Source organism: Aquarana catesbeiana, linkage group LG01, assembly GCF_042186555.1.
Source record: "Aquarana catesbeiana isolate 2022-GZ linkage group LG01, ASM4218655v1, whole genome shotgun sequence".
NCBI classification, from domain to species: domain Eukaryota; kingdom Metazoa; phylum Chordata; class Amphibia; order Anura; family Ranidae; genus Aquarana; species Aquarana catesbeiana.
The window spans coordinates 288,238,175-288,262,883 of NC_133324.1; the positions used below are offsets into that span (position 1 = coordinate 288,238,175).

The following is a 24,709-nucleotide window of genomic DNA, read 5'->3' on the forward strand; positions in this document are numbered from 1 at the left end:
GATGATTGTAATCCAATAGCTCGCCATCAAGTAGGAAGGAAAAAGATACGGCTGCATACCACCATAGATCCAATGTAGATTTATTCATGCCAACATGACTGCCACCAAGACAAAGGACAACAGAAGAGGTGACGTGTTTCACATTTAACTAGTGCTTCTTCAAAACGAGCAGGTTTGTGTGAAACGCGTCACCTCTTCTGTTGTCCTTTGTCTTTGTGGCAGTCATGTTGGCATGAATACTTTTACATTGGATCTATGGTGGTGTGCAGCCGTATCTTTTTTCCTACCTGTGGTTTCAGTGTGGGTTAGTTGTGCTTTGCCATAGACTTCTATTATGCCCTGCAGTTTTGGTGCATTTTCTGAAAGCGCACCAAAAGGCCTGCATGCAGGACTTTTTGATGTGCTTTCATAAAACCGTGGGGCATAATAGAAGTCTATGGCAAAGCTCAGCTAACATACACCAAACTGCAGGTACACTGCGCTGCACCTGTGCTGTGGTCAAAGCGCAGCGGTGCAGTGTAAAGCCACCCTTGTGCTCCTCATACTGAAATATACAAGTTAACCACTTGCTGACCAGCTGCCGTCATACTGTGGCAGGTTGGCTCCCCTGCGTTAAATCGCTGTAGCTGTACCTCGGAAGCTTTAAGAGTGATGGGGGCGCGTTTGTGACGCCGGAGCCGATGTGCGTGGGCGGTGGCCTTGATGTCCGCCGGCCACCTGCGTTCACGCCACAGAGAGTAAGAACGGGGATCTGTGTATGTAAACAAAGAGATTCCCGTTCTGACGGGAGTAGAGAGCGATCTGCTGTTCTTAGTGATCTGGAACTCCTCCAGTCAGTCCACTCCCCTCACAGTTAGAAACACCTCCTTAGGGAACACCTAACCCCTTGATCATGCCCTAGTGTTAACCCCTTTCCTGCCAGTGACATACAGTAATCATGGCTATTTTTTTTTTTTTTTTTTTTTAGCTCTAAAGGCTGTATAAATGTCACTGGTCCCCAAAAAAGTATGTCCATGGAAATGTCGCAGTCCTGCAAAAAATTGCAGATTGCCGCCATTACTTGTAAAAAATAAATAATAAAAATGCGATAAATCTATCCCCTATTGCGATTTTTTTTTTTTTTTTTTTTTTTTTTTTTTTTTTTTTACCAAAAGTATGTAGAAGAATACATATTGGCCTAAACTGATGATTTTTTTTTTCTTTTTTTGTGGATATCTATTATAGCAAAAAATAAAAAATAGTTTTTTTTTTTTCAAAATTGTCACTTTTTTTGTTTATAGCGCAAAAAATAAAAACTGCAGAGGTGATCGAATACCACCAAAATAAACTCTATTTGTGGGAAGAAAAAGGACATAAATTTTGTTTGGGTACAATGGCGCACAACTGCGCAATTGTCAGTTAAAACGATGCAGTGCTGCTTCGCAAAAAAATGGCCTAGTCATTAAGGGGGCAAATCCTTATGGTCCTTAAGTGGTTAAAGGAGCAGTCCAGCCTGAGCTTTTTAGGCTGGGCTTTTCCTAAGGGTCCCAGAAGTGCAATTTGTTTTGCAATCCTCTGACCCGTTTTCAGCGGAGAGCGGTCTGAAGTCCGCTCTCCGCTGACGTCACTGCCATCAGTTGAGGCAGTGCAACATCCCAACTTCCCAAGTCTTGATTCGCCAGCTGCCTTGATTGATGGCAGTCTCAGCGAGCCACTGAAACGGCCGCTCCCCACCCCTCCACAGCTCATTGCTCCAGTTAGCGTGGAGAAGCAGAGAGGAGAGATGCTGAATGACAGTCACCCGCTCTCTGCTTGGGGATCTGTGAAAACCGAGCCATCGGAGATGTTCGGCGGCTCTGTTCTCAGTGCAGAGACGGCGGGGGACAGATGCAGCATCGGTCTGATGCTCCATCCACATAGGTAAGTATGAATCTTTAATTAAAAAAAAAAAAAAAAACACTTCTCTTTTAATATTAATTTTGTCTGCTTTTAAATATATATTGCCTAGAGTAATTGCAGTTTTAAAGCTGAAATCAAATACACAGAGGGATTACATATATGGGAACTGTATTACCTGCCAAAGGATTTGTATTTTTGTTCATCCAGTCCTGAGATTTACAATGCTCTGCCTCACAGTACAGTCCTGTCTGTCAGGGGAGAGCTGAACTTTTTTTCCTGCTGTTTTACATTAACTTACAGGTCTCCTCACCACCCTGTGCCTGGACATTGAAAAGGGAAACCACCCACTGATGAGATCATCTCTCTGTCACTCTGCTTTTTCCTCCTATCAACACGCTGTTTTCATTGCAACACATATGTTCAGATACTTTTGTGGCTTCTCCCAAACGCTCTCTGAGCTCTGGACTGCAAGAGGTTGATACCAAGTCTAATTCAGGTGTTCACACTGCTTGCATTAACAAAAGAAGAGCAGAGCTGCATTCATTTGTGGCATTTATATTAGGAATGCACCAATATATCAGCAGCCGAAAATATCTGCCTTTTGCCGATGGCAAAAAAAAAAAGTGCCGATAATGGCATGCTGCATCCCATTGACTTCAATGCAAAATCGCCCCCCTATTGACTTCAATGCAAAAACACCAGCCACATTAACCACTTAAGGACCGGAAAGATTTACCCACTTCCTGACCAGGCCATTTTTTGCGATACGGCACTGCATTGGTTTAACGGACAATTGCGCAGTCGTGCAATGTTGTACCTAAACAAGATTTATGCCCTTTTTTTCCCCACGAATAGAGCTTTCTTTTGGTGGTATTTGATCACCTTTGCGGTTTTTATTTTTTGCACTATAAACCAAAAAAAGAACAATATTTTTTACTTTTTGCTATAATAAATAACCCAAAAAAATGTATTCATCAGTTTAGGCCAATATGTATTCTTCTACATATTTTTGGTAAAAAAAATTGCAATAAGCGTATATTGAATGGATGTGCAAAAGTTATAGCGTCTACAAAATAGGGACTAGATTTATGGCATTTTTATTATTTTTATTTACTTTTTTACATTTTTTTTTCAAATCTCTTTATTATTTTTCCATAAAATTATATGTTACAACATTTACTTTTTACTTCATCTATATTCCACTCTCGCAGGAGCTTCCACATAACTCTTATTTACAATACTTACATATCGCAATAAAAACAGGAAAAAGATAAAGTAAAATACACACATTCTTCCCCTTTAAACTTGTGTCATGGTGTGGTTCACTTTCTTTTTTTCGCTACTTTCTTCCTAAATTTCAATATTTTCCTATTTCAGTCATTTAATCCTTAGATTGGTCGGAGGCCCTTGTAGTCTCTTCTATCCAGCTTGACCAAACCCTTTGATATATTCCTTAATGTCCTCTGTTGCAATATGTTTCTAGATTCAAAGGTAGGTTATCGTTTACTAAATCCTTCCAAAAAGCTATTGAGGGAGCCTCTGTTTTTTTCCAGTTCAATACTATCGCTTTTCTTGCATAAAAAGCAATAGGCTTATTTGTGTTCTCTTAGCTATAGTAGCGGCAATATTATTCCCCATCAAACCCAAGAGTCAGGTTCCTACTTCCTGTTCCAGAATAACTGACGTCACTATCACAATTACATTTATGACCCTTGTCCAAAAAATAGCGATATCGGGGCAGGACCAGAAAATGTGGATAAAATCTCCTGGAATATTGCCACATCTCCAACAATTTTGGGGGTTCAATGGACTTACTCTATGTTATTTATATTGTGTATAGTACGTTCTATGTGTTATCTTAAATTGTATAAGTTTATCTCAAAGAGAGACCAATATCTGAAAGGGAAATCCCCATATCTCCTCCCAGTTCTCCTGCCCTAGTTCCGGAACATCTCTTATCCAACATGCTCAATGTTTACTCCTATCCATCAGTAATACTTCTACCAAGTGGGTATATTATTTTTTTTTTTACTAGTAATGGCGGCGATCAGTGATTTTTAGCGGGACTGCGACATTGCGGAAAACAGATCGGACACCTAACTGACATTTTTGACACTTTTTGGGAACCAGTGACATTATTACAGTAATCAGTGCTAAAATTATGCTCTGTTATTGTACTAATGACACTGGCAGGGAAGTGGTTAACAGGGGCGATCAAGGGGTTAAATGTGTTCCCTCACTGTGTGGGGCACTGTGTGACTGGGGAAACACACAGATCCATCTTCCTACTTAGCAGAAAGACAGGATCTGTGTGATCTCCCGTCAGAACGGAGATTTGCCTTGTTTATACAGGCAGATCCCCGTTCTGTCACTGCGGGGAACGATCGCCCGCACGCCCACAAAAGCAAGATCCCGCGCCGACGTATACCTACGGCGATTCGCAGGATTGTGCCACCTTGCCGCCGTATAATGACGGCGGCTGGTTGGCAAAAAAAAAAATGTAACTGTTCGTTTCAGTTTTCGGCCAAGTGCATCCTGAATTTTTCAGTTTCGGTCCAGAGTTTTCATTTTGGTGCACCACTAATTTAAACAGGCTTTTAGCCAGCTACTACTGTTTTTGAATGCTGGCTGAATCTGATATTCTTGAGATTAATGCTCATAAGCTATAATTAAAGATTGTGCATATGTGTTCTTCATGTACATTATGTGCATTGGTGTGCACCCCAATGCACTTGTGTTGCAGGCCACCACAACACACAGTAACACACTATAATGTGTTTTGGTGTGCTACATCGCTAAAAATGGTGTATGTCAGTTTATATTTCCTCCAGTGCCCTGGCAGACCATTTTTTTTAATGCATGTTAAAGCATAACGTAATATACGTAAATGCACAAAATTGTACAGGTGTGAATCTATCTTTTAGTGAGTCCCTGATGTTGGAACAACTATGCAAATCATGAGTGACAATGCTAAGGGCTTAATTTTTTCAGGTTAATCATGCACTAAGTTGTTAAAGTGTGCTAAAGAAAATTAAATTTCATGAGAACAAGTGGTGGGGGGAATTCTTTCAATGGGCACACGTGTTCCAATGGCAACTGTTTAATATGGGAATTCCACTAAATTTGGTGGGATTTTCTATCATTTCCTGCTATGTTTCCAGGACATAAGAGAAGAGAAATCCTCCCAGTAGAACACAAGCAGCAAGAAAGAACCAGTAGAAACTATTCTCTAATCAATCCAAAGCAAAAATTATAACTTCAAGGTTTGCACTTTTAAAACCAGGTCGGCAATGGCACTATCCGTACATGGAAATTACCATTTTTAGTACATTCATTTTACAAATGTCAGCAAGGGCTAGAATCCAATACATAAATGATAAAATCTCATGTATGTGATGTCTCATATGTATTTTGCTTCCATTCTATTTTATATTAACCAGATTTTGTAATTTCTCCTATTCATTTAGCCTTACAACTGGGAACAATGCAAAAACTATTGAAATATGTTTTGACGTGGAAGTTTACAAGCCAAATTATTCCAGCTGTACATCATTGGATTAAGCATACAAATTTCTTCTGTCTGCACAAATGTCCGTATTACAGAAATCCAAGATACCTGCAAAAAAAATTATGAATCGTTAGAATTTATCATAAGGCAAGAGAAAAACAAAATGGAAAATTGTATCAAATACTTACAGTAATTTTGCTTTCCTGATATCAATCCATTCCATAGCAACATACATGTGATATGGCTCCGCCCCTATATGCACCCACAGAACCTAGTTAAATTTATAAAAGGAAAGCTAGCAACCTCCCCCCATTCTCTGTAAAAATAACAAGATCAAAAAAGGGAGGGTTCGTATGCTGCCGTGGATTGGCATCAGAAAAGGAAAATTGCGGTAAGTATTTGATACAATTTTCCGTTTTTGCTGACGCCAGCATGACAGCACACGTGTGATAATTAACCCCTTCCCGCCGACCGTACGCAGATATGCGTACTCGGCTTTCCGGGGTTATACCGGGATGATGCCCGCAGCTGCAGGCATCATCCCGGTACCGTTGTTTACAGCGGGCGATCGGCTACATATGTATAACAACCGATGGGGCTAAAAGCCGCTCGGCTGTTATACCGGAGGAGCGGGAGGGGACATCCCCCCCCTCCCGCCGCCTCCTGCCGCTGTTACCGGGCCTCCCGTGCGATCGGGAGGCCCGGTGTCCATTCGGCTGCCTTCGGCGGCTGGGGGCGGGCTGGAACGAAGCTGTGAGCGGCTTCGTTCCAGCCTTCTCGTTGTAAATGCGGAAGCGACGTCATGACGTCACTTCCCGTTTACTCGGCTGCCAATAGCGCCGAATTTAAAAAAGTACACAGTATTCAGAATCGCCGTTTTCGGCGATCTGAATACTTTGAAGTGTAAAGGAGGGATGGGGGGTCTTTTAGACCCCCCATCCCTCCATAAAGAGTACCTGTCACCACCTATTACTGTCACAAGGGATGTTTACATTGCTTGTGACAGCAATAAAAGTAAAAAAAATAAATAAATTTTTAAACACAATTTATAAAGTACAAAAATAAATAAAATAAATTAAGAAATCGAAAAAAGCGATCATCAGAGCGAGAGCAATAATTCTAGCCCTAGACCTCCTCTGTAGCTCAAACCTGGTAACCGTAAAAAATTTTTAAAGCGTCGCCTATGGAAATTCATAGGTACCGTAGTTCGTCGCCATTCCACGAGTGCGTGCAATTATAAAGGGTGACATGTTTAGTATCTATTTACTCGGCGTAACATCATCTTTCACATTATACAAAAAAAATTGGGATAACTTTACTGTTTGGATTTTTTAAAATTCATGAAAGTGTCACTTTTCCAAAAATTTGCGTTTAAAACACCGATGCACAAATACCGTGTGATAAAAAATATTGCAACAATCGCCATTTAATTCTCTAGATTCTCTACTAAAAAATATATATATAATGTTTGGGGGTTCTAAGTAATTTTCTAGCAAAAAATACGGATTTTAACTTGTAAACACCAAATTTCAAAAATAGGCTTAGTCATGAAAGGGATAAAGAGCTATACATTTTGAGTCCTCCCAGTTCAATCAAACTATTACAATGGACATGGAAGCTTAGACCGTTGTTCCGTCTAAGTCCATTGACGTACAAACCCCTAGATCTTACTTGTAGCACCTGAGGTAGGTGCACTGTGGCAACCAGCCTGCTGCTTTGCAGATGGCTCCATTTTGCATGCACTGAACTTAAACATTTAAAAATGGACCTAGCTGAATGAGCCTCTATTACTTCTGGAGGCTCTTGCTTGGCCACACTAAATTTCTGGATTACGTTGACAAGGTTTTGCTGTAGCTTCCTCCTCTGAACTTGACTGATGGAAACACAAACAGCCACCTTTTATTATGTCTGTCGCATACCGATTAATAAAAAAAAAGTAAAAAAAAAGAAGCACAAACAGCCTTCAGGTGGATTTAAAATGGCTGAAATTTAAACCCTTACGGAACTAGGCTGAGCCCCAAATCCAGATTTGTGCGAAGAAATGATAGCAACTGGGCAACCCCCTGGTTGTGAGGATCAAAATTCTGCTCAGCTGCGAAGACTGTGAACTTGTTCCAGACTTCAGAGTAAATAGCGTTTGTTGATGTCTTTTCTGGAACCTTGTCAGGATTAAACCATTTCCAGTGGATGGCCCAAGTTCTCCAATCCTTTTCTCTCAATTTCCAGTCTATCGTTGGACAGGTGTTGTGGAAACACTGGTAGCTGTGCTTGGCCTGGACTAGGTTCCATGGCTAGGGTAAACCCAAGGCCTGCGTGCCAATCTAAATGCTTGCTATAACAGTGAGACCCTCAGACAACAGTCTCCCCTGGAACTTTATGACCAAAGGCATCTTCTAGGTGACTAGTCCTTGGGTGAGTGAGAGCGTCAACTTCTTCCACCATGGTTGAGGGTAGCAAGAGAGGCACCTTGTGAATGGATTGTGATGCAAACAGGCTCAGCTGAGGGAGGCCTTATACTTGAGTGATATGGGCAAGATCTTCCAATTAAAGACCCATTTTTTGTAAACCAAAATCCGGTGAGGCAGCCCCTTTCAGCATCCTGGGTGCCCAGAGTGTACACCGCCCATAGCCCCTGAATAATAAATTCGGTCAGGGACATGATAGTTCCACTGCTATTGGAACCTGCCGTCGGTTCTCCTTTTTTTCTGAACATATGACACTGCTGCTGTGTTGACCTCATGCTATATAATCAGTCCAGTCCGAATGTGAGGTGCCAGCACACATAGTGTAATCCCAACTGCTTGGATTTTCTGCACATTGAATACTACCCTGTGTGATGGGAAACTCCACCTGTCTTGCGTTCTAAGATGACTGCAGCTGGTGATTCACCCTATAGCACTAGCATCAGTGATCAATGGTCCAGGATAATAAACCTACCGGACGTGATCAAGTGAGGGTCTCCTGACATACCTATCACCAGAGGCTCCTGCGCATCTGAGAAGAAGCACTTTGAATCGGCTCAAGTACTGCCTTCTGCATTGCAAAAAGGAAATTCTTTGGAACGGCCATTGAATCCAGTGTGCCCAGAGTAGTATAGGGATGCAAGATATCATCGTTTCCAGAAGACCCCTGCATTGGGAAGTTCACATCTGCTTGGCACATTTTGAGAGGATAAAGAGGAGAAAAGTACTCACTTGAGCATTGAACTGGGCCTCCATATGGATGACTAGACAGGTCTGCTCCAAATGTCTTGACACCTCCTATCCAGCCAAAACCCCTCAGGCTGGCCAGAAGAATCCTCTTTTGAACTAATAGGTCATCTGGATCTCTGGATACAACAGAAGAATACCATCCAAGTAAAGATGGATTTGAAGCACCCCCATTTCCTCAGAGAGAATAGAACCCAGATAAAGGTCATCGGTGAGGTGCAGATCCCTGAAAGGAAGACAAAGGAAGGATTGTATTTGTATGAGACACAGAGGAGAATAAATTCCCCATTTTTGTTGTATAATATTGATGTACTGAGAGAGGACATCCACCTCCTGAGCGGAATGTGCTATTTTGGTCAGGATGAAGAAATGTTCTGGAGGGTGATGTCTGAACCACCAAAAATAAACAAGTTTTACCTTAGAAGGCACCCTCGGATCCCAAAAATGGGCTTTACCACTTGTGCGCACATTCAGCCACCCTGGCCCTTACCATACTAGTCTGGGGGGAGGGTTTCCCGTCAACAATACTCCTGTATGGGATGAAGGGATTGAAATGGACCATGGCTATGCATCCTTCAGAAAAGTGCCCTTGCACACCCTTCCATCCACTCTTGAAGTTTTCAATTCTGCCAAAAGGATCTTGAGTCCTGGAATGTAGAGTGGCCAAACTAGCAGAGAGAACTCACCTGAGCCTTGACCTTCTATGAGGAGGAATGCCGGGCTAACCACTGATTGCTCTTGTAATAGTGCTTAGCGTTGGGATGTACATGTAACTTTTAATTGTGACCAATAAAGAATGTTTGACATTTCAAGGATGTGTGCCACTCTATGAAACTTAAAGTGATTGTAAAGTCTGTTTTTTTTTTTCTATAAAAATAACAGCATTACCTGCTCTGTTGCAGTGGATTTGCACAGAGCCGCACAGATCCTCCTGTTCTCGGGTCCCTCTTCTGTGCTCCTGGCTCCTCCCTCCTGCCAAGTGCCCCCACAGCAAGCAGCTTGCTATGGTGGCACGCAAGCCGAGCTGCAGCACCATGTGTCCATTCAGACACAGAGCTGCGGTTCGGCCCTGCCTTCTCTCTCTCCGGATTGGCTGACTGACAACAGCGGGAGCCAATGGCTCTGCTGCTGTGTCTCAGCCATTCAGGAGGGAGTGTCCCGGACAGCTATGACACTTGTGGACATCGCTGGACAGAGATGGGGCTCTGGTAAGCATTAGGGGGCTGCTGCACACAGAAGGCTTTTAGAATGCATTAACATAAAAAACCTTCTGCCTTTACAATCATTGTAAACACTGTTATATGGCAATCAAGAGCTGACTTCGAACACCATCCATTTGCACAGCAAGCTGAGGACATCCAGAGGTGAGCAGTGGTGAGTCTCTTGGAATAGTCACAACTTCTGGTCAGAGCGAAAAATTTGTCATCATACAGGCACTTACAACCACCCTGCCTGAGGACGGGTTTGTTGACCAAGGATTGGGCTTTATAGCCCTCTTCATTGTCACTGAATACAGCACTGCCTGAGGGGAACATTGATAGCAACAAATGTTACTTCATCCAAAAAATCCGCTGAGCATATAAGCTCACCAAGAGCACTAATAACCCGCTCTTTCAGCAATTCTTGGATGATGGTGACCTTGAGATTCTGGGTCTCAACTGTATTGCCCTTGCCACGAAGTCCTGCAATCACTGGCTTGCAAGTGCCCTCTGCCTATCAACACGAATCTCTCAGATATCTGTCAATTCATTGTTTGTGGACACAGCCAAGAGAAACTGAATCTCCCATAGGAAGAATAACACTTCTGTCAAAATGCATAATGATAGCATCCACACCTTTGCAGTAGGGTGCAGTTCTGTAAAGTGTGTGTTACTGCAAATCATGTTAAATGCGTTAGTACGTTCATAAGGCAAATTATTCTGGACAGCTACACTTCCAAAATTCCTCTTAATCGAAGCTTCATGTGACAGGTGGTTAACAGATGGAGCAAGGGACAAAGAGTTTCACGCAAATGTTAGCGCTTAGTCATTACCTATTGGAACTAGTCACCACAATCACCTATATACTGCTCTAATGTGTCATCATTGATGCCTTATCGCAACATTATGGTCTTGTGAGTATAGATCTTGAGGACAAAAAGGAGAATGGGGGAGGTTGCTCTAGCTTTCCTTTTATAGATTTAAACAGGTCCTGTGGGTGGATATAGGGGCGGAGCAATATCACATGTATGCTGCTACGTTGGCATCAAGAAAGATTGTTTCTATCTCTTTCATGACACAGGATTCAAAAATATTTTAGTATTTTGGTTATGCTGCCTACTGGAGGATTTGAAGACTATCAAGTATAATTTTTTTTTTTTTTTCTTGCTACTGTCCTAGAAGGATGGATGACTTTTTGTTACTGAGAAAAATGTAACCATTCCTACTAACCATGCTTTTCCTTTTTGCGAGATTATTTTATCAACAGTCAAGACTTACGTACACGCTGCATGATTTAGTCACTTTATGCAGCTGTCCGAATGGGTGTATTCACAGCAATAGCACACCTGGACCCCAGAAGGTATAGATGATAGCAGTGGCGTAGCGTGGGTTGTCAGTGCACGGGGCATGGCAAGTAATTTGCATCCCCTAACCCGTGGACTTTTAGCACTCCCTAAGTCCCTTCCACTAGTACAGTATTAAACCCCTATTATTATTTTCTTAAACATGTAATGTATTTTAAGAAAATACTGATGTAATTAAAGTAAAATCTATCTAATACTAGTATACTCAAATCCCTATACTAATGTTAACGGGAGTAGGTGAATGTACTGTTGGGGCAGTGTACAGAGGCCATTAGGATGTAGGGCAGTGTACAGAGCTCAGTAGAATGTAGGGTAGTGTACAGAGGTCAGTAGGATGTAGGGTAGTGTACAGAGGTCAGTAGGATGTAGGGTAGTGTACAGAGGCAGTAGGATGTAGGACAGTGTGCAGAGGGCAGTAGTGTGTATGGCAGTGTACAGGGGTCAGTAGTATGTAGGACAGTGTACAGAGGTCATTAGGATGTAGGGCAGTGTACAGGGGTCAGTAGGATGTAGGGCAATGTACAGAGGTCAGTAGGATGTAGGGCAGTGCACAAGGGTCAGTAGTATGTAGAGCAATGTACAAGGGACAATAGGAAGTAGCATGTAGGGCAGTGTACAAGGATCAATAGGAAGTGGGACAGTGTACAGATGTCAGTAAAATGTAGGGCAGTGTACAAGGGTCAGTAGTATGTAGAGCAATGCACAAAGGACAATAGGAAGTAGTATGTAGGGCAGTGTACAGGTAGGTGGAGCAGTGTACAGAGGTCGGTAGGATGTATTGCAATGTACAGAGGTCAGTACTACGGTAGAGCAGTGTACCGTAGCATGTAGGCCAGTGTATAGGGAACATTAGGGCAGAGGACAGGAGGTCAGCAGGGCAGGGGACAGAGGTTGACAGGACAGAAGATAGGGGGCAACAGGACAGTGTACAGGGGTCAGTGGCATGTAGAGCAGCGTACAGAGGTCATTAGAACATAGTATTCAGTAGAGCAGAGGACTGGGCATCACCAGGACAAAGGACTGAGCGTCAACAGGGTAGAGGACTGGGCATCAGTAGGATAGGGGACTGGGGGCAGCAGGGCAGAGCACAGGGGGTCAAGAGGACACAGTACGGGGGGACACAGCATGGCAAAGTAAAGGGTGGTCAGGAGACTGCAGTGGTGAGGAGGGCAAAGTACAAGGGGGTCAGCGGGGGGTTGGGAAGGCATAGTATGGGGGATCGGGAGTGAAGACTTCAAGTGGTTAAAGCAAGCTCACAACTGCAGCTGCAGAGTCTCCTACCCCCTCTGCTACCATCCGCTGTGGTTCCTGGGCTTTTATGTTCCTCCAGGGTGCCCAGGATGGTGGTATCCTTCTTCAAGGTGAGGAGTGGGAAGAGTTTGGTGAAAACCCATTTCCAGATCTCCTGTGCAATGAATGAAGCCAGCAGTAAAGAGCATTTCATCACTTCTGGTTTCAGTTCATTCATTCCCTGGTTACTGTAGCTGGGTAAGCAGCTAGTCAAGCACAGTCTTTCCTTGAAATTCTGGAGTGGAGGACAGGGGAGACGTTAGGGTTCTAATACACCCCTGATGTCTCCATAAAGAGAACTTGTCACCTACCTGTGCTCATTCAGTTTGGTAGCAATAAAGTTAAATGAAAATAAAATTGTTTAAAAATAAATATATAATAGTAATAGTAATAATAAAAAAAGAAAGGCAACTCTATTGCCCCATGCACGTGCAAACTCAAACACATGTTTACGGCATGTGTTCTTAAACAATAATTATGCCATACATTATAGGTATCTCCACAAACATCCAAGTGAAAGCAATAGTTCTAGGTCCATAATCTATAATGACTTTTAAAGCATCATCTATGGAAAATTTTACGGGCACAAACTATTTTAGGGCTTGAGATATTTAATATCTATTTACCCATCTTTTTTATTTTACCAAATGTTGCGTATTATATTGTGTATTTTTATATCAGTTTCCTGTAGTTTTTTTACGGAAAATATGCATTTGATAAACGTTTGCCAAATATGCATGTAGCACCTTGTTTAGGCAGGGAGCTCCTCACAAATTTACTTGGCAGGAGTAGTTATCCTGGTTAATTGATAGCGATCTATTGATTTCTCCCTAAGTTTGGCCTAGTTGCACTTTTCTCTTCTACTGCTAGTGGGCCGTGTACTTGGTGGTACTAGATATGAGAAGGGCAATCCAAGGTCAAGTTATGGGTACGTGGGGTGTGTCAGCCAATGGGCAGGGGTTTTCTTTTTATAATTCCTTTATTTAATCAACAGTTACAGTATACAAATCAAAGTATAGGTAAAGCTAAATGAATTCCCTTCCACAGGCGGTGGTCTCAGCGGGGAGCATCGATAGTTTCAAGAAACTATTAGATAAGCCCCTTAACGACCACAACATACAGGGATATACAAGGTAATACTGACATATAATCACACACATAGGTTGAACTTTATGGACTTGTGTCTTTATTCAACCTCACCTACTATGTAACTATGTATGTAACTATAAATACAATGATGTATGAATGCTATAAACAAGTATTACATAACCCCATCAGCTGCGAAGTCAGCTCAACATATTCAAAGCTTACACATTGTGGCAAGTTCCAGGGCATGCAATATATTCTTAACTGAGTGGGCGTAAGAGAAGTTTCTTCAGCTTTCCAAGCCTATGTAAAGAGCCCTAATTTAGTAATGCAAAATTGTATGATAAAAAACAACGAGGAGTACCAGGGTCCAAAGGATTCCCCCGGCGGCCAAAGCGACTTGATAAAGGGACAAAGTCCATCACATATGGTAAGAGATATATGTACAGCCAGGAAATTACAAGGGAGGGGTTTCCGAGCTGAATTTGTACACACAAAAGGGGAGAGAGCAACAGCAAGGGCAAAGAAATGAGAGAAGTAGAAGGAGATAAAGACAGTAAAACGCGTATATAAAAGAGGGGAAGGTGGACAAAAGACAGAAGACCAGAACTTGAAGTGCCAATAGAACTATAAAGATGGATTCTCTCACCCAGAGCTTTACAACATTCCTATAGAAATCAGCCTTGCTGCGGATCCTCTTGCAAATAGGCGTCAGTGAAGACGAAGTGTTGTCACGGTCTCCATGTGTCACAGAAAGACTCATCCCGATTGTGGAAGGTGGCCGTAAGGTCCTCCATGTCCCTAAGTTCATTGATTTTAGAAAACCAAAGAGACCTCGAGGGCGGTTGCACAGACCTCCTGCACAAGGGAATGCATGCCTTGGCAGCATTTAAAAGCTGGATGGTAAGAGATGCCTTGTATTTTTTAATGGGATGCTGTGTGAGGTGCAGCAGGCATGCCGCAGGATTGTCCATGACATCGACGTTAGTCAGGTGTTCGATAGTGCAAGCCACCTCTTGATTTTTGGGCATTCCCAAAAATATGTAACATGGAACCCTGCCCTCTGTTGCAGCACCAGAATGTATCAGGCATTTGTGGGAAAATACAGTGTAAGGTCGTGGGTACCCTATACTACCTTGTTAAAATCTTGTAACTGGTTTCTTGTACCTTCGTAGCTATGGGGGATTTCTGCGCAAAGTGGAAGATTTTCTCCTTTTGTGAGTCGGTAGATTCCCACAGGGAGAGGAAGGTGGGAGAAAAGTCAGGTGTCGGCCGGGTCAAGGCAGCGTAGATGATAGAGAGGCTGTGACGTATGGGTTCTCTCCTATGGCACAAACATTCCAGCTCAGTGAGCTGACGAGAGACACCTGGGATGCGAGACCATTGGCGGAGAAAATGCCAAAGCTGGAGACCACTCCAGAAATCCAAGGGAGGGTCTGCAGCAAAGGCAAGTGCAGTAGAGGAGAGTCTGCCATCCAACCCCAAGATGTTCCCAGAGATGTATGCGGCCACTAGTCGCCAGTCAAAGAAACTGGGGATTCTGGAGACCCGGCTCAAACTCCAGATTGCCTAAAATAGGAATCATGGGGGAAGGCAGAGGTGAGATCAAGGTGCAGCGGAACACAGCCCTAGAGACTTGTAATCACTGAGAGTCTTCGGCAGAGGTGAGGCAATCATGGCCAACTTTTTGCCATACCGTCTAACTCCATGGCCACCCAGTGCTTAGCCTCAGCATGGCAGTACCAGTCAACCAACCTTGCAAGATGGAACGCCCTATAATAGGCCCTGATGTCAGGTAACCCCACTCCACCCCGATTTTTAGGAAAATGGAGAAGCTGGAGCTGGATGCGTGGTTTCCGGTGGGACCATACAAACTCAAAACAAAGAGGTCATGCATTTGAAAAAAGAGGGGGGCAGGCGAAAAGGGAGCGCCTGCATCAAGTACAGGATCCTTGGTAGTAAAGTCATCTTCAGGGCACTACAGCGACCAAACCAGGTCAATGTGACCATGTGCCATTGAAGTAAATCAGCCCTCACTCGGAGAAGCAGTGGATCAAAATTTGCTGCATAAAGGGAAGCAGGGTTGGAGGTAATGCTAACTCCCAGATAGCGGATGGCATCAGTCACCCATCGGAAAGAGAAGGAGGGACAGAGACCATCAACCGTGGCCTGGTCTAGCAGGATGGGAAGAGCAGAGGACTTTGATAGGTTGATTTGGAAGTAGGACAGTGTGCCATATGTCCGCAGCGAGTGTAACAGCTTTGGCGGAGACACCAGTGGGTCAGTCATAAAAAAGATCAGATCATCTGCGAATGCGGCCACCTTGTGATCCCATAAGTCTTTTGGTAACCCATAATTCTGGGACCCGCCCGTACTGTACTCAGAAAGGGCTCTAGGGAGAGGATAAAGATTAGAGGTGACAGGGGACAGCCCTGGTGCATCCCATTTGTAATCATGAAGCAATCTGAACGAGTTTCATTGACCTTGACAGCTGCCGAGGGGTGCGAGTAGAGGGAGGAAATCCAACTCATCATGGAAGATCCCAACCCAATATGTTCCAAGGTGGCTCGCATGAACTGCCAGCTTACCCTATCGAAGGCCTTCTCTGCATCCGTAGATAGCAAGAGAAGGGGGTGATGGGCAGTTCTGGCAGCATGGATCAAATTCACCACCCAGATGGTATTATCTCAGGGCTCCCGTAGAAGTACAAATCCCGCCTGGTCTCCATGAATTAAGCAGGGGATGTGAAGAAGCAGCCTGTTTGCCAGAATTTTTGCAAATAGTTATAGGTTGGTATTCAAGAGGGCTATAGGACGATAGCTTCCACACTGAGATAGGTCCTTCCCCATCTTGGGGATCAAAGAGATATATGCTCTCAAGATATCTGTAGGCATGGGTTGTTACTCTGTAAGAGAATTAAGCGCAGATACCAAGTGCGGCGATAGAACCTTCAAAAAATGCCTTATAGTAGGCCGGAGTGAGCCCGTCAAGGCCAGGAGCTTTCTTCGGTTTGGAACTGGCCAAGGCCGTCCCCAGTTTCTTCACTGTAATAGGTTCCTCCAGCTACTCTCTCACCTCACAGGAAAGAGATGGCATACCCGAGGAGGCTATGTAAAACTTAATTGCCGGTAGAGCAGTCATGGATCTGCCACGGGAGAATGGCTAAGATTGTAAAGACCCTGATAAAAGGTATGAAATTCTGTCGCCATAGCAGAGGAAGTGGTCAACTTCTGCCCTGTAGATGCCATGATTGAAGGGATAAAGATTTTAGTTCGGGGCCCAAGTAGAGCCTGGGCCAGTAATGTGCCTGGTGTATTCGAATACTCATACATAGTGCGCTGAGCCCACGCCAATTTCTGCTTTGTTTTATGACAAAGAAGGGACCGAAGTTCCTCCTGAACCATGAGGAGGTCCTGATAAGTAGAAAGTGCAAGGCTCGCTTTTTGGGAGCATTCCAAGCTGCGCAACTTCGACAGAAGCTCATCTGTACGTCGGGTGTGTTCACGCTTGAGGCAGGATCCAATCCTGATCAAGCAAGTGAACATATTCGCCAGCACACCATGGATCAACACTTCCGTCCAAGGATTTATTTTATTGAGAGGGATCAAATCACAGAAATAAGTGCAACATTTCAGAGCCGCACAGGGCCCCTTCGTCAGGCAACTTGATGTTTCCAGGACGCAAATGGTAATCACTACAGCACCCACCATTTCAAGAGCCATACTTTCCAGGAACCTGTGCGATAGGAATATTGACAAGACCAATCCTGATCAAGACACACCGTACAACAGGTTTATGCGCCTCCCAGAGTACCAGGGGATTGTCAACCGTATCACGGTTGAGGGAAAAATATTCTGTCAGTGCAGTGCAGGAGTTTTCTTAAATCTGTTAGCCTGCTGGGAGAACCTATATATTCGGATGGAGTCAGGTGATCTATGTTCTGTGCCACCTGGATGGCTGTCTGGGTGGACATGTGTCAAGCTAGGGACTGAGCCGGTCAGCAGGGGTGAAGCTTGAGAAGTATCTGGAGTGCCAAGCTAGGGACCCAGCAGAGAAGCGTGGATAATGCTTGAGGGAGATACCACCGCAAAGATTGGAGGAGCTCAAGGGATTCAGAGTCAGTGAATCAGAGGGTCTAGTGAGAGACCGGGAGCTCAGTGTTGAAGAACTACAAGAGGCAGTTGTAGTGAAGCTGAAGGAACCGTTACGTTTGAGTTGGGAACTGTTAAAGACTATCGCCATAGGATAGGAGACAGCATTCCTGCACGTGCAGATGTGGCACCTTGCTGGGGCCTTTCCCTGCACGGCTGTCCTCCTATTGAAGTCTCTGAGTCTGCCAATTGAATCTACAACTACTTAAGGGTGTCCTGGCCCTAACCCTCTTTCCCCAAAAATACAAAAAGGACTGTTAAGAGAAATAAAACTTCTTTTACATCCAAGAAGTGTGTGGCGCCCAATAACTTTATCCACCTTGCACCCACTATGCCTCACAACCCACCACATACAGAAGGATGAGAGCTATCTTTGGCCAGGAAAGTTTTCATTAGACTGGACAAGGCCAGAGACCTTGCTACATTTGGCACCCAACGTGGGGCTAAAGCGTTGTCCCTGCAGCAGTCGCCCATAGCAACCGGCTTCAGCTCCATCGGGATTTCATCTGGCTCCGTGGGAGGGTGGCAAGTAACATTTACCCTTCTTATAGACTGTGTTGTCATGTATCAGTATCATGTATGCTATCAGTATGGGGAAGAACTACCAGGTCTCATTGCTCGGGGGAGAAGATCAGCCTGGTCTTTTGACACTTCCCGCCAGCGCTGTGAGGGTTAATACAGGCTCCAAAATGGACTCCATTACAGCAAGAAGAAGGCGGGCGCCACAGTTCCCAAATAATTTTTTTTGCACCAATCCGTTGGCGGGGGAGGAATCCCCGCTCTGCAGAGGAGGATAAGGAAGTGCTGCCACGTGTGTCTGATTGTGGGTTAGTGAAGGAGATGGTACGAGAAAGTATGCTTTGGGTGTCTGTTTCAGTCCGAGTGACGCAAAACCTGTCCTGACTGACACCGGAGTGCAGTACACACCGAAGGGCAAGCTTGCCCTATATACGGCTGGAGGCTACGAGTCTTTAGGATCGATTTGCGGAAAATGTTCTGGCCTGACCACGCAGCTGAGGCCTTGGATCGTCTGTGGACGCTGTGGGGAGCATCTGTTTGAGGTCGTCCCTTCTAGACTTGTGCACAACGGAAAAATTTGTTTAGTTTTGGTTCGTTGTCATTCATAAAATACATAATTTCGTTCTGTTATATTCGTTATGTTACGTTAATACGTTTTCGGATAATTCGTTATTATTTGTAGAGTGTCCATATTCGTTATCCTGAATCTCGAATCATGTCAAACTCATTCGTTATATGCGCTATAAGTTTGTTTGTATTTGTTGAAATTTGATATTTATGTATGTATATATATATTCGTGATAATGATTCGTAGTATGGAAAGTCATATGTTTATTGAATCTATTAACACACACAATGACAATATCTCTTCTCCTCTGCTCAAATACAATACAATACCCTTCTCACTCAGTTCTCAGGAATACACTTTGCCAGTAATTCAACCTCCAGCACAAAATTAATCAGCTGATTGGACTGTAAGATTTATTTTGAGTTGACCTTTTGTTTCATTAGACCTTTAACGAATTACCGAATCATATCGAATTCATTCGTTATATCCGCTATAATTTTTTTTGTATTAGTTGAAATTCGTTATTTTTTTATTCGGACATTCGGATGCATCCGAATGTCCGAAAGATGCAAAATTCGTCCGAATTTCAATTCGTTACGAAACGAATTGCACAAGCCTAGTCCCTTCAACTCTACCTCTGCGGATCCTACAAGTCGATTGGGATAAGAATGTTGCCATCCCATCGAAGAGCGATGCCCCAAGCCCGTTGTCACCCAAGTCGTGCAGGAAGCTGTTACCCTTGCTGCAACAACTACCCCAGGACCCAGCGCACCGATCGCTCCTAGAGGCCGAGGTCAGACCCAACTACTCGCACTGATGTCTGAGCCACCCGAGAGGAAAGCATCGGGGCTGGGTAAGTCAGCAAGAAGTGAGCATGGTGAGCCTGTGGGGGAAGTGATACCAGTGGCCATGAAAGGCCATGTCATAGAGGTGCCGGTTAAGGCGCGAGCCAAGCGCAATTATATGCTGGCCAAAGAGTGCTTGACCATCTCACATTCAGACATTCCATCTGATGTACTATCGGAACTCTTCTCGGACACTTTGTCTTACTCAGGGAATTGGGGAGAGAGTGATGAAGAGTTAACCAGTAAAATGCAGGAGGACGAAACACCTGCTACTACTACCGCAAGTGTGCAGATCAGCCAGTGCAGCTCCGCTGATTAGCATTGCCAGAACCTTTGAAGAGGATCAAGGGTCCCCAAAGCTCAGCCTACTACGCCTATGCCTAACCCAAAAGCCGTTCGTAAGCTGGATGTGATTGCTGGGTGTCCAGTCCTATGTGCCACAGGGGGCATACTTTTGCAAGGGGACCTGTGTCCCGAAGTGTGGTCCCTTGCATCCGGGCTTGACTGCTTGTTGCTGGAGATGCAGTCATGCCCTTGGTGCCTGGAGCTGCCTTTGGAAGAAGAAAAGGAACTGCTGGGAAATGTAGTCCATTTGAAGTAAAATTAATGGACGCTAACATGTCATGGACACTGGGCATGTAGCTAGTTATAATAGGCTGTGATAGAGGAATAACTCAAAATAACTCAGCCATTAATTTCTAAACCACTGGCAACAAAAGTGAGTACACCCCTAAGTGAAAAATGTCCAAATTGGGCCCAACTAGCCATTTTCCCTCCCCGGAGTCATGTGACTTGTTAGTGTTAAAAGGTCTTAGGTGTGAATGGGGAGCAGGTGCGTTAAATTTGGTGTTATCGCTCTCACTCTCTCATACTGGTCACTGGAAGTTCAACATGACACCTCATGGCAAAAAACTCAAGAAAAAAAGAATTGTTGCTCTACATAAAGATGGCCTAGGCTATAAGAAGATTGCCAGGACCCCGAAACTGAGCTGCAGCATGGTGGCCAAGACCATACAGCTGTTTAACAGGACAGGTTCCACTCAGAACAGGCCTCGCCATGGTCGACAAAAGAGTTTGAGTGCGCATGCTCAGCGTCATATCCAAAGGTTGTCTTTGGAAAATATACGTATGAGTGCTGCCAGCATTGCTGCAGAGGTTGAAGGGGTGGGGGGTCAACCTGTCAGTGCTCAGACCATATGCCACACACTGCATCAAATTGGTCTGCATGGCTGTGGTCCCAGAAGGAAGCCTCTTCTAAAAATGATGCACAAGAAAGCCCGTAAACGGTTTGCTGAAGACAAGCAGACTAAGGACATGGATTACTGGAACCATGTCCTGTGGTCTGATGAGACCAAGATAAACTTATTTGGTTCAGATGATGTCAAGCGTGTGTGGCGGCAACCAGATGAGGAGTACAAATACAAGTGTGTCTTGCCTACAGTCAAGCATGGTGGCAGGAGTGTCATGGTCTGGGGCTGCATAAGTGCTACCGGCACTGGGGAGTCACAGTTCATTGAGGGAACCATGAATGCCAACATGTACTGTGACATACTGAAGCTGAGCTTCAGAGACTGGGCCACAGGGCAGTATTCCAACATGATAAGCATGTCTCCAGACCTAAACCTTATTGAGCATCTGTGGGGTATCCTCAAACGGAAGGTGGAGGAGTGCAAGGTCTCTAACATTAACATCCACTAGCTCCATGATGTCGTCATGGAGGAGTGGAAGAGGACTCCAGTGGCAACCTGTGAAGCTCTGGTGAACTCCATTCCCAAGAGGATTAAGGCAGTGCTGGAAAATAATGGTGGCCACACAAAATATTGACACTTTGGGCCAAATTTGGACATTTTCACTTAGGGGTGTATTCACTTTTGTTGCCAGCGGTTTAGACATTAATAGCTGTGTGTTGAGTTATTTTGAGGGGACAGCAAATTTACACTGTTATACAAGCTGCACACTCACTTTCTTCAGTGTTGTCACATAAAAAGATATAATAAAATATTTACAAAAATGTGAGGGGTGTACTCACGTTTGTGAGATACTGTACATATATCAGAACTGTTACTGATCAAACCATTGCTGAAGTTCTATGCTAATTAGGAAAGCTGGTGGCATTCTCAGCGAGAATGGGGCCTGCTTTCATGTTGTAAATAATATGCACTATTATATGCACTATTATATGCAACAATGCACTATGTTCTTATAGGGTAGGATTGTTTTGATTTCTCTCTTTCAGGTTGCTGTGTCTGTGCGTCTTCCTTGGCTAAGGAGAAACAGGGATCTAGCCGGATAACAACACTAACCCTCTGTATATTTGTTACCACTGTATATATCAGATAGATAGTTAGGTGGCAATACTATTGCTTTACTTGCCTTCAAAATGTACATAACTATTTTTGATACTTGAATGTCATACGTGACTAACTATTTTCATGTGGTATGCCACACATATGTTTATTTCATATTGTTATATTGTTAACTCTTTCCTTGTTTCCCCACTCACCCCAGTTTTTGCCAGGACATTTGCTCTTAGGCTTGGGAGCTCAAATTATTTTTCTGCAAACTCAGAGACGTAGTTTCTTGGGCAGGGGGAGGATGTAGCACCCTGTAGTTTAGGTAGGGATCTCCTCACAAATTTACTTGCCAGGAGTAGTTATCCTAATTAATTGATAGAGATCTATTGATTTCTCCCTAAGTTTGGCCTTGTTGCACTTTTCTCTCTCTTCGTACTTGGTGGTACTAGATATGAGAAGGGCAACCCAAGGTCAAGTTATGGGTATGTGGGGTGTCTCAGCCAATGGGCAGGGGTTTTCTTGAATCCCTTGGCCTGCTGGGAGAACCTATATATTCCGGTGGAGTCAAGTGATCTATGTTCTGTGCCACCTGGATGGCTGTCTGGGTGAACGTGTGTCATGTGCCCTGGGCTGCTAGGCTGGAGATTGAGTCTATCCCAGGGGCAGCTGGCTGCTAGGCTGTGTGAGGGCCTATTTAGAAAGAGAGCAGCACAGGGTTGGGATAGCGGCTTGCAGTCCAACCAGAAGTGACGGTTCTGCCGGCCGGAGAATCTGTCAGTGGTCGGAGGTAGAAAGGAAGCTGTCACCACAAAGGAACCAACCACCTTATTACCAGGGATCACAGTGAGTAACTGAAGCAAGTAACAGATCAGCGTTCTCACCGAACAGGCACGATAGAGAATCTGGAAACTTCAGGCAGTGATCAAGTCAGGGACCCAACCAGCGGATGTGACGCTTGCAGAGCAGCCTTGTGTGTCAAGCTAGGGACTGAGCCGATCAGAAGGGGTAAAGCTTGAAAAGTATCTGAAGTGCCAAGCTAGGGACCCAACATCCAAGATCCAAGAAGTATTTTATTATTATTATTATTTAGGAACAAAATATGGTTGCGCTCTATACCCTTAACTTTATAAACCATGATAATGAATGATCAGTTAGTGAAAGCTTGAAAGAAAGAGTCCCAAATAAAAATATATAAATAGTTGACTCTGTGAATGATTCAATGACTGTAAAAAGTTCCAATGACGGTAAATCAAACTTTCAATCAAAAAATCCTTATCAGATGGTGAGTAAACCAGCGTGTGAACAGTTCAAAGAAATTGTAGGCTCTCTAACTCTATTTAAGCCGCTGTGACACAGCGGTGTTACTATGTGGGTACAGCTTGGCCATTTCAATGAGAAGTAAACAGATATATAGGCACTATGGATCAGACCCTTTACCTTCAAGGTGTAAAGCACTCCTGGCACAATCTACCTATTTTCCCTCATCCAAAATGGCGCTCTACAGCCAGCCACCCACGATTCAGAAAGAGGCTTGGTTTTGTGTATAATAAGCGGTGCGTCAGTACGCTGCCTGTGCCCCATGACGGGGGCAAAACTGTGACGAAACGCGTCGGGGGAGCGACGTGCTGTCGTCACCGCATGCTACATCCCATTGTTTGCTAGCATGGGCGTATGTATTGCTACTGGCCGGCTGCGTATTTTAACTTTTTGTAATTTACGCCTTACTGGCGTCTGTGTTTTTAATATCCTAATAAAACCAAGCGGGTTTTACCTATGGCCACTTTTGTTATTACTCTCTGAGCCACGTTCGTACCATCATATATTGAGCTGTGTACAAGCCTGGAGTGGAGGATTCGTCTAGCTACGGTCCGGATGAGATGCCTCTCTGATGCGGTCAAGCAAAAGTTACACCAATTTCTTTGAACTGTTCACACGCTGGTTTACTCACCATTTGATAAGGATTTTTTGATTGAAAGTTTGATTTACCGTTATTGGAACTTTTTACAGTCATTGAATTATTCACAGAGTCAACTATTTATATATTTTTATTTGGGACTGTTTCTTTCAAGTTTTCACTAACTGATCATTCATTATCACGGTTTATAAGGTTAAGGGTATAGAACGCAACCATATTTTGTTCCTATTTGTATTCGTGTGTATTTTACTTTGTGTTGCAGCTTACTATTAGGATTATTTTTCCAGCGCAGTCTTTTTTTTCTATTACATCCAAGAAGTGTCTGGCACCCAATAACTTTGTCCACCTTGCACCCACTACGCCTCACAACCCACCACATACAGAAGAATGTCAGCTATCTTTGGCCTGGAAAGTTCTCATTAGACAGGACAAGGCCAGAGACCCTGCTACATGCAGCATAAAAATTGCAACTGCCAACATTTTATTATTCAGGGCCTCTGCTTTCAAATAATATATAACTGGGGATTTTAATTCAATGTAATTTTAATTTCTCTAGCAACAAACTGAGATTTTAATGTGAAAAATTAAAAAAACTGTCCCAGACACAAAAAAGGATTAAAGGATTGAAGCAATGAAATGCAGCAAAAGTAATAACCAAGGGACACATTTAAATACAGTGGGGTTGATTTACTAAAGAGTAAGAGAGAATTTGGAAAGTGAATATTCACTTGGATTAGTGAATATGGTAAAGCTGTTTTACCTTTTTCACTAAGCTAACTGAGTGTACACTTTCCAAAGTGAGCATCAGCTTTGCTCAGTGAACAGTCTCTACTCCTTTAGTAAATCAACTGCAATGTGTCTGGACTTTTTTGGAATTTAAAGT

At 43.8% G+C, this 24,709-nt stretch overlaps 1 protein-coding gene across 2 annotated transcripts in view; it reads right to left on the minus strand.

Moving 5' to 3' along the window:
- Positions 1 to 1,923: 1,923 nt before the first annotated feature.
- Positions 1,924 to 24,709, minus strand: part of LOC141142525 (serotransferrin-like) — an 83,238-nt gene continuing 60,452 nt past the window's right edge. For both annotated transcript variants that reach the window (XM_073629258.1, XM_073629257.1), the window contains one exon: positions 1,924 to 5,494. In XM_073629258.1, the coding sequence (XP_073485359.1) occupies positions 5,436 to 5,494 (59 nt within the window). In that variant the 3' untranslated portion in view covers positions 1,924 to 5,435. The remainder of the gene's footprint in view (positions 5,495 to 24,709) is intronic.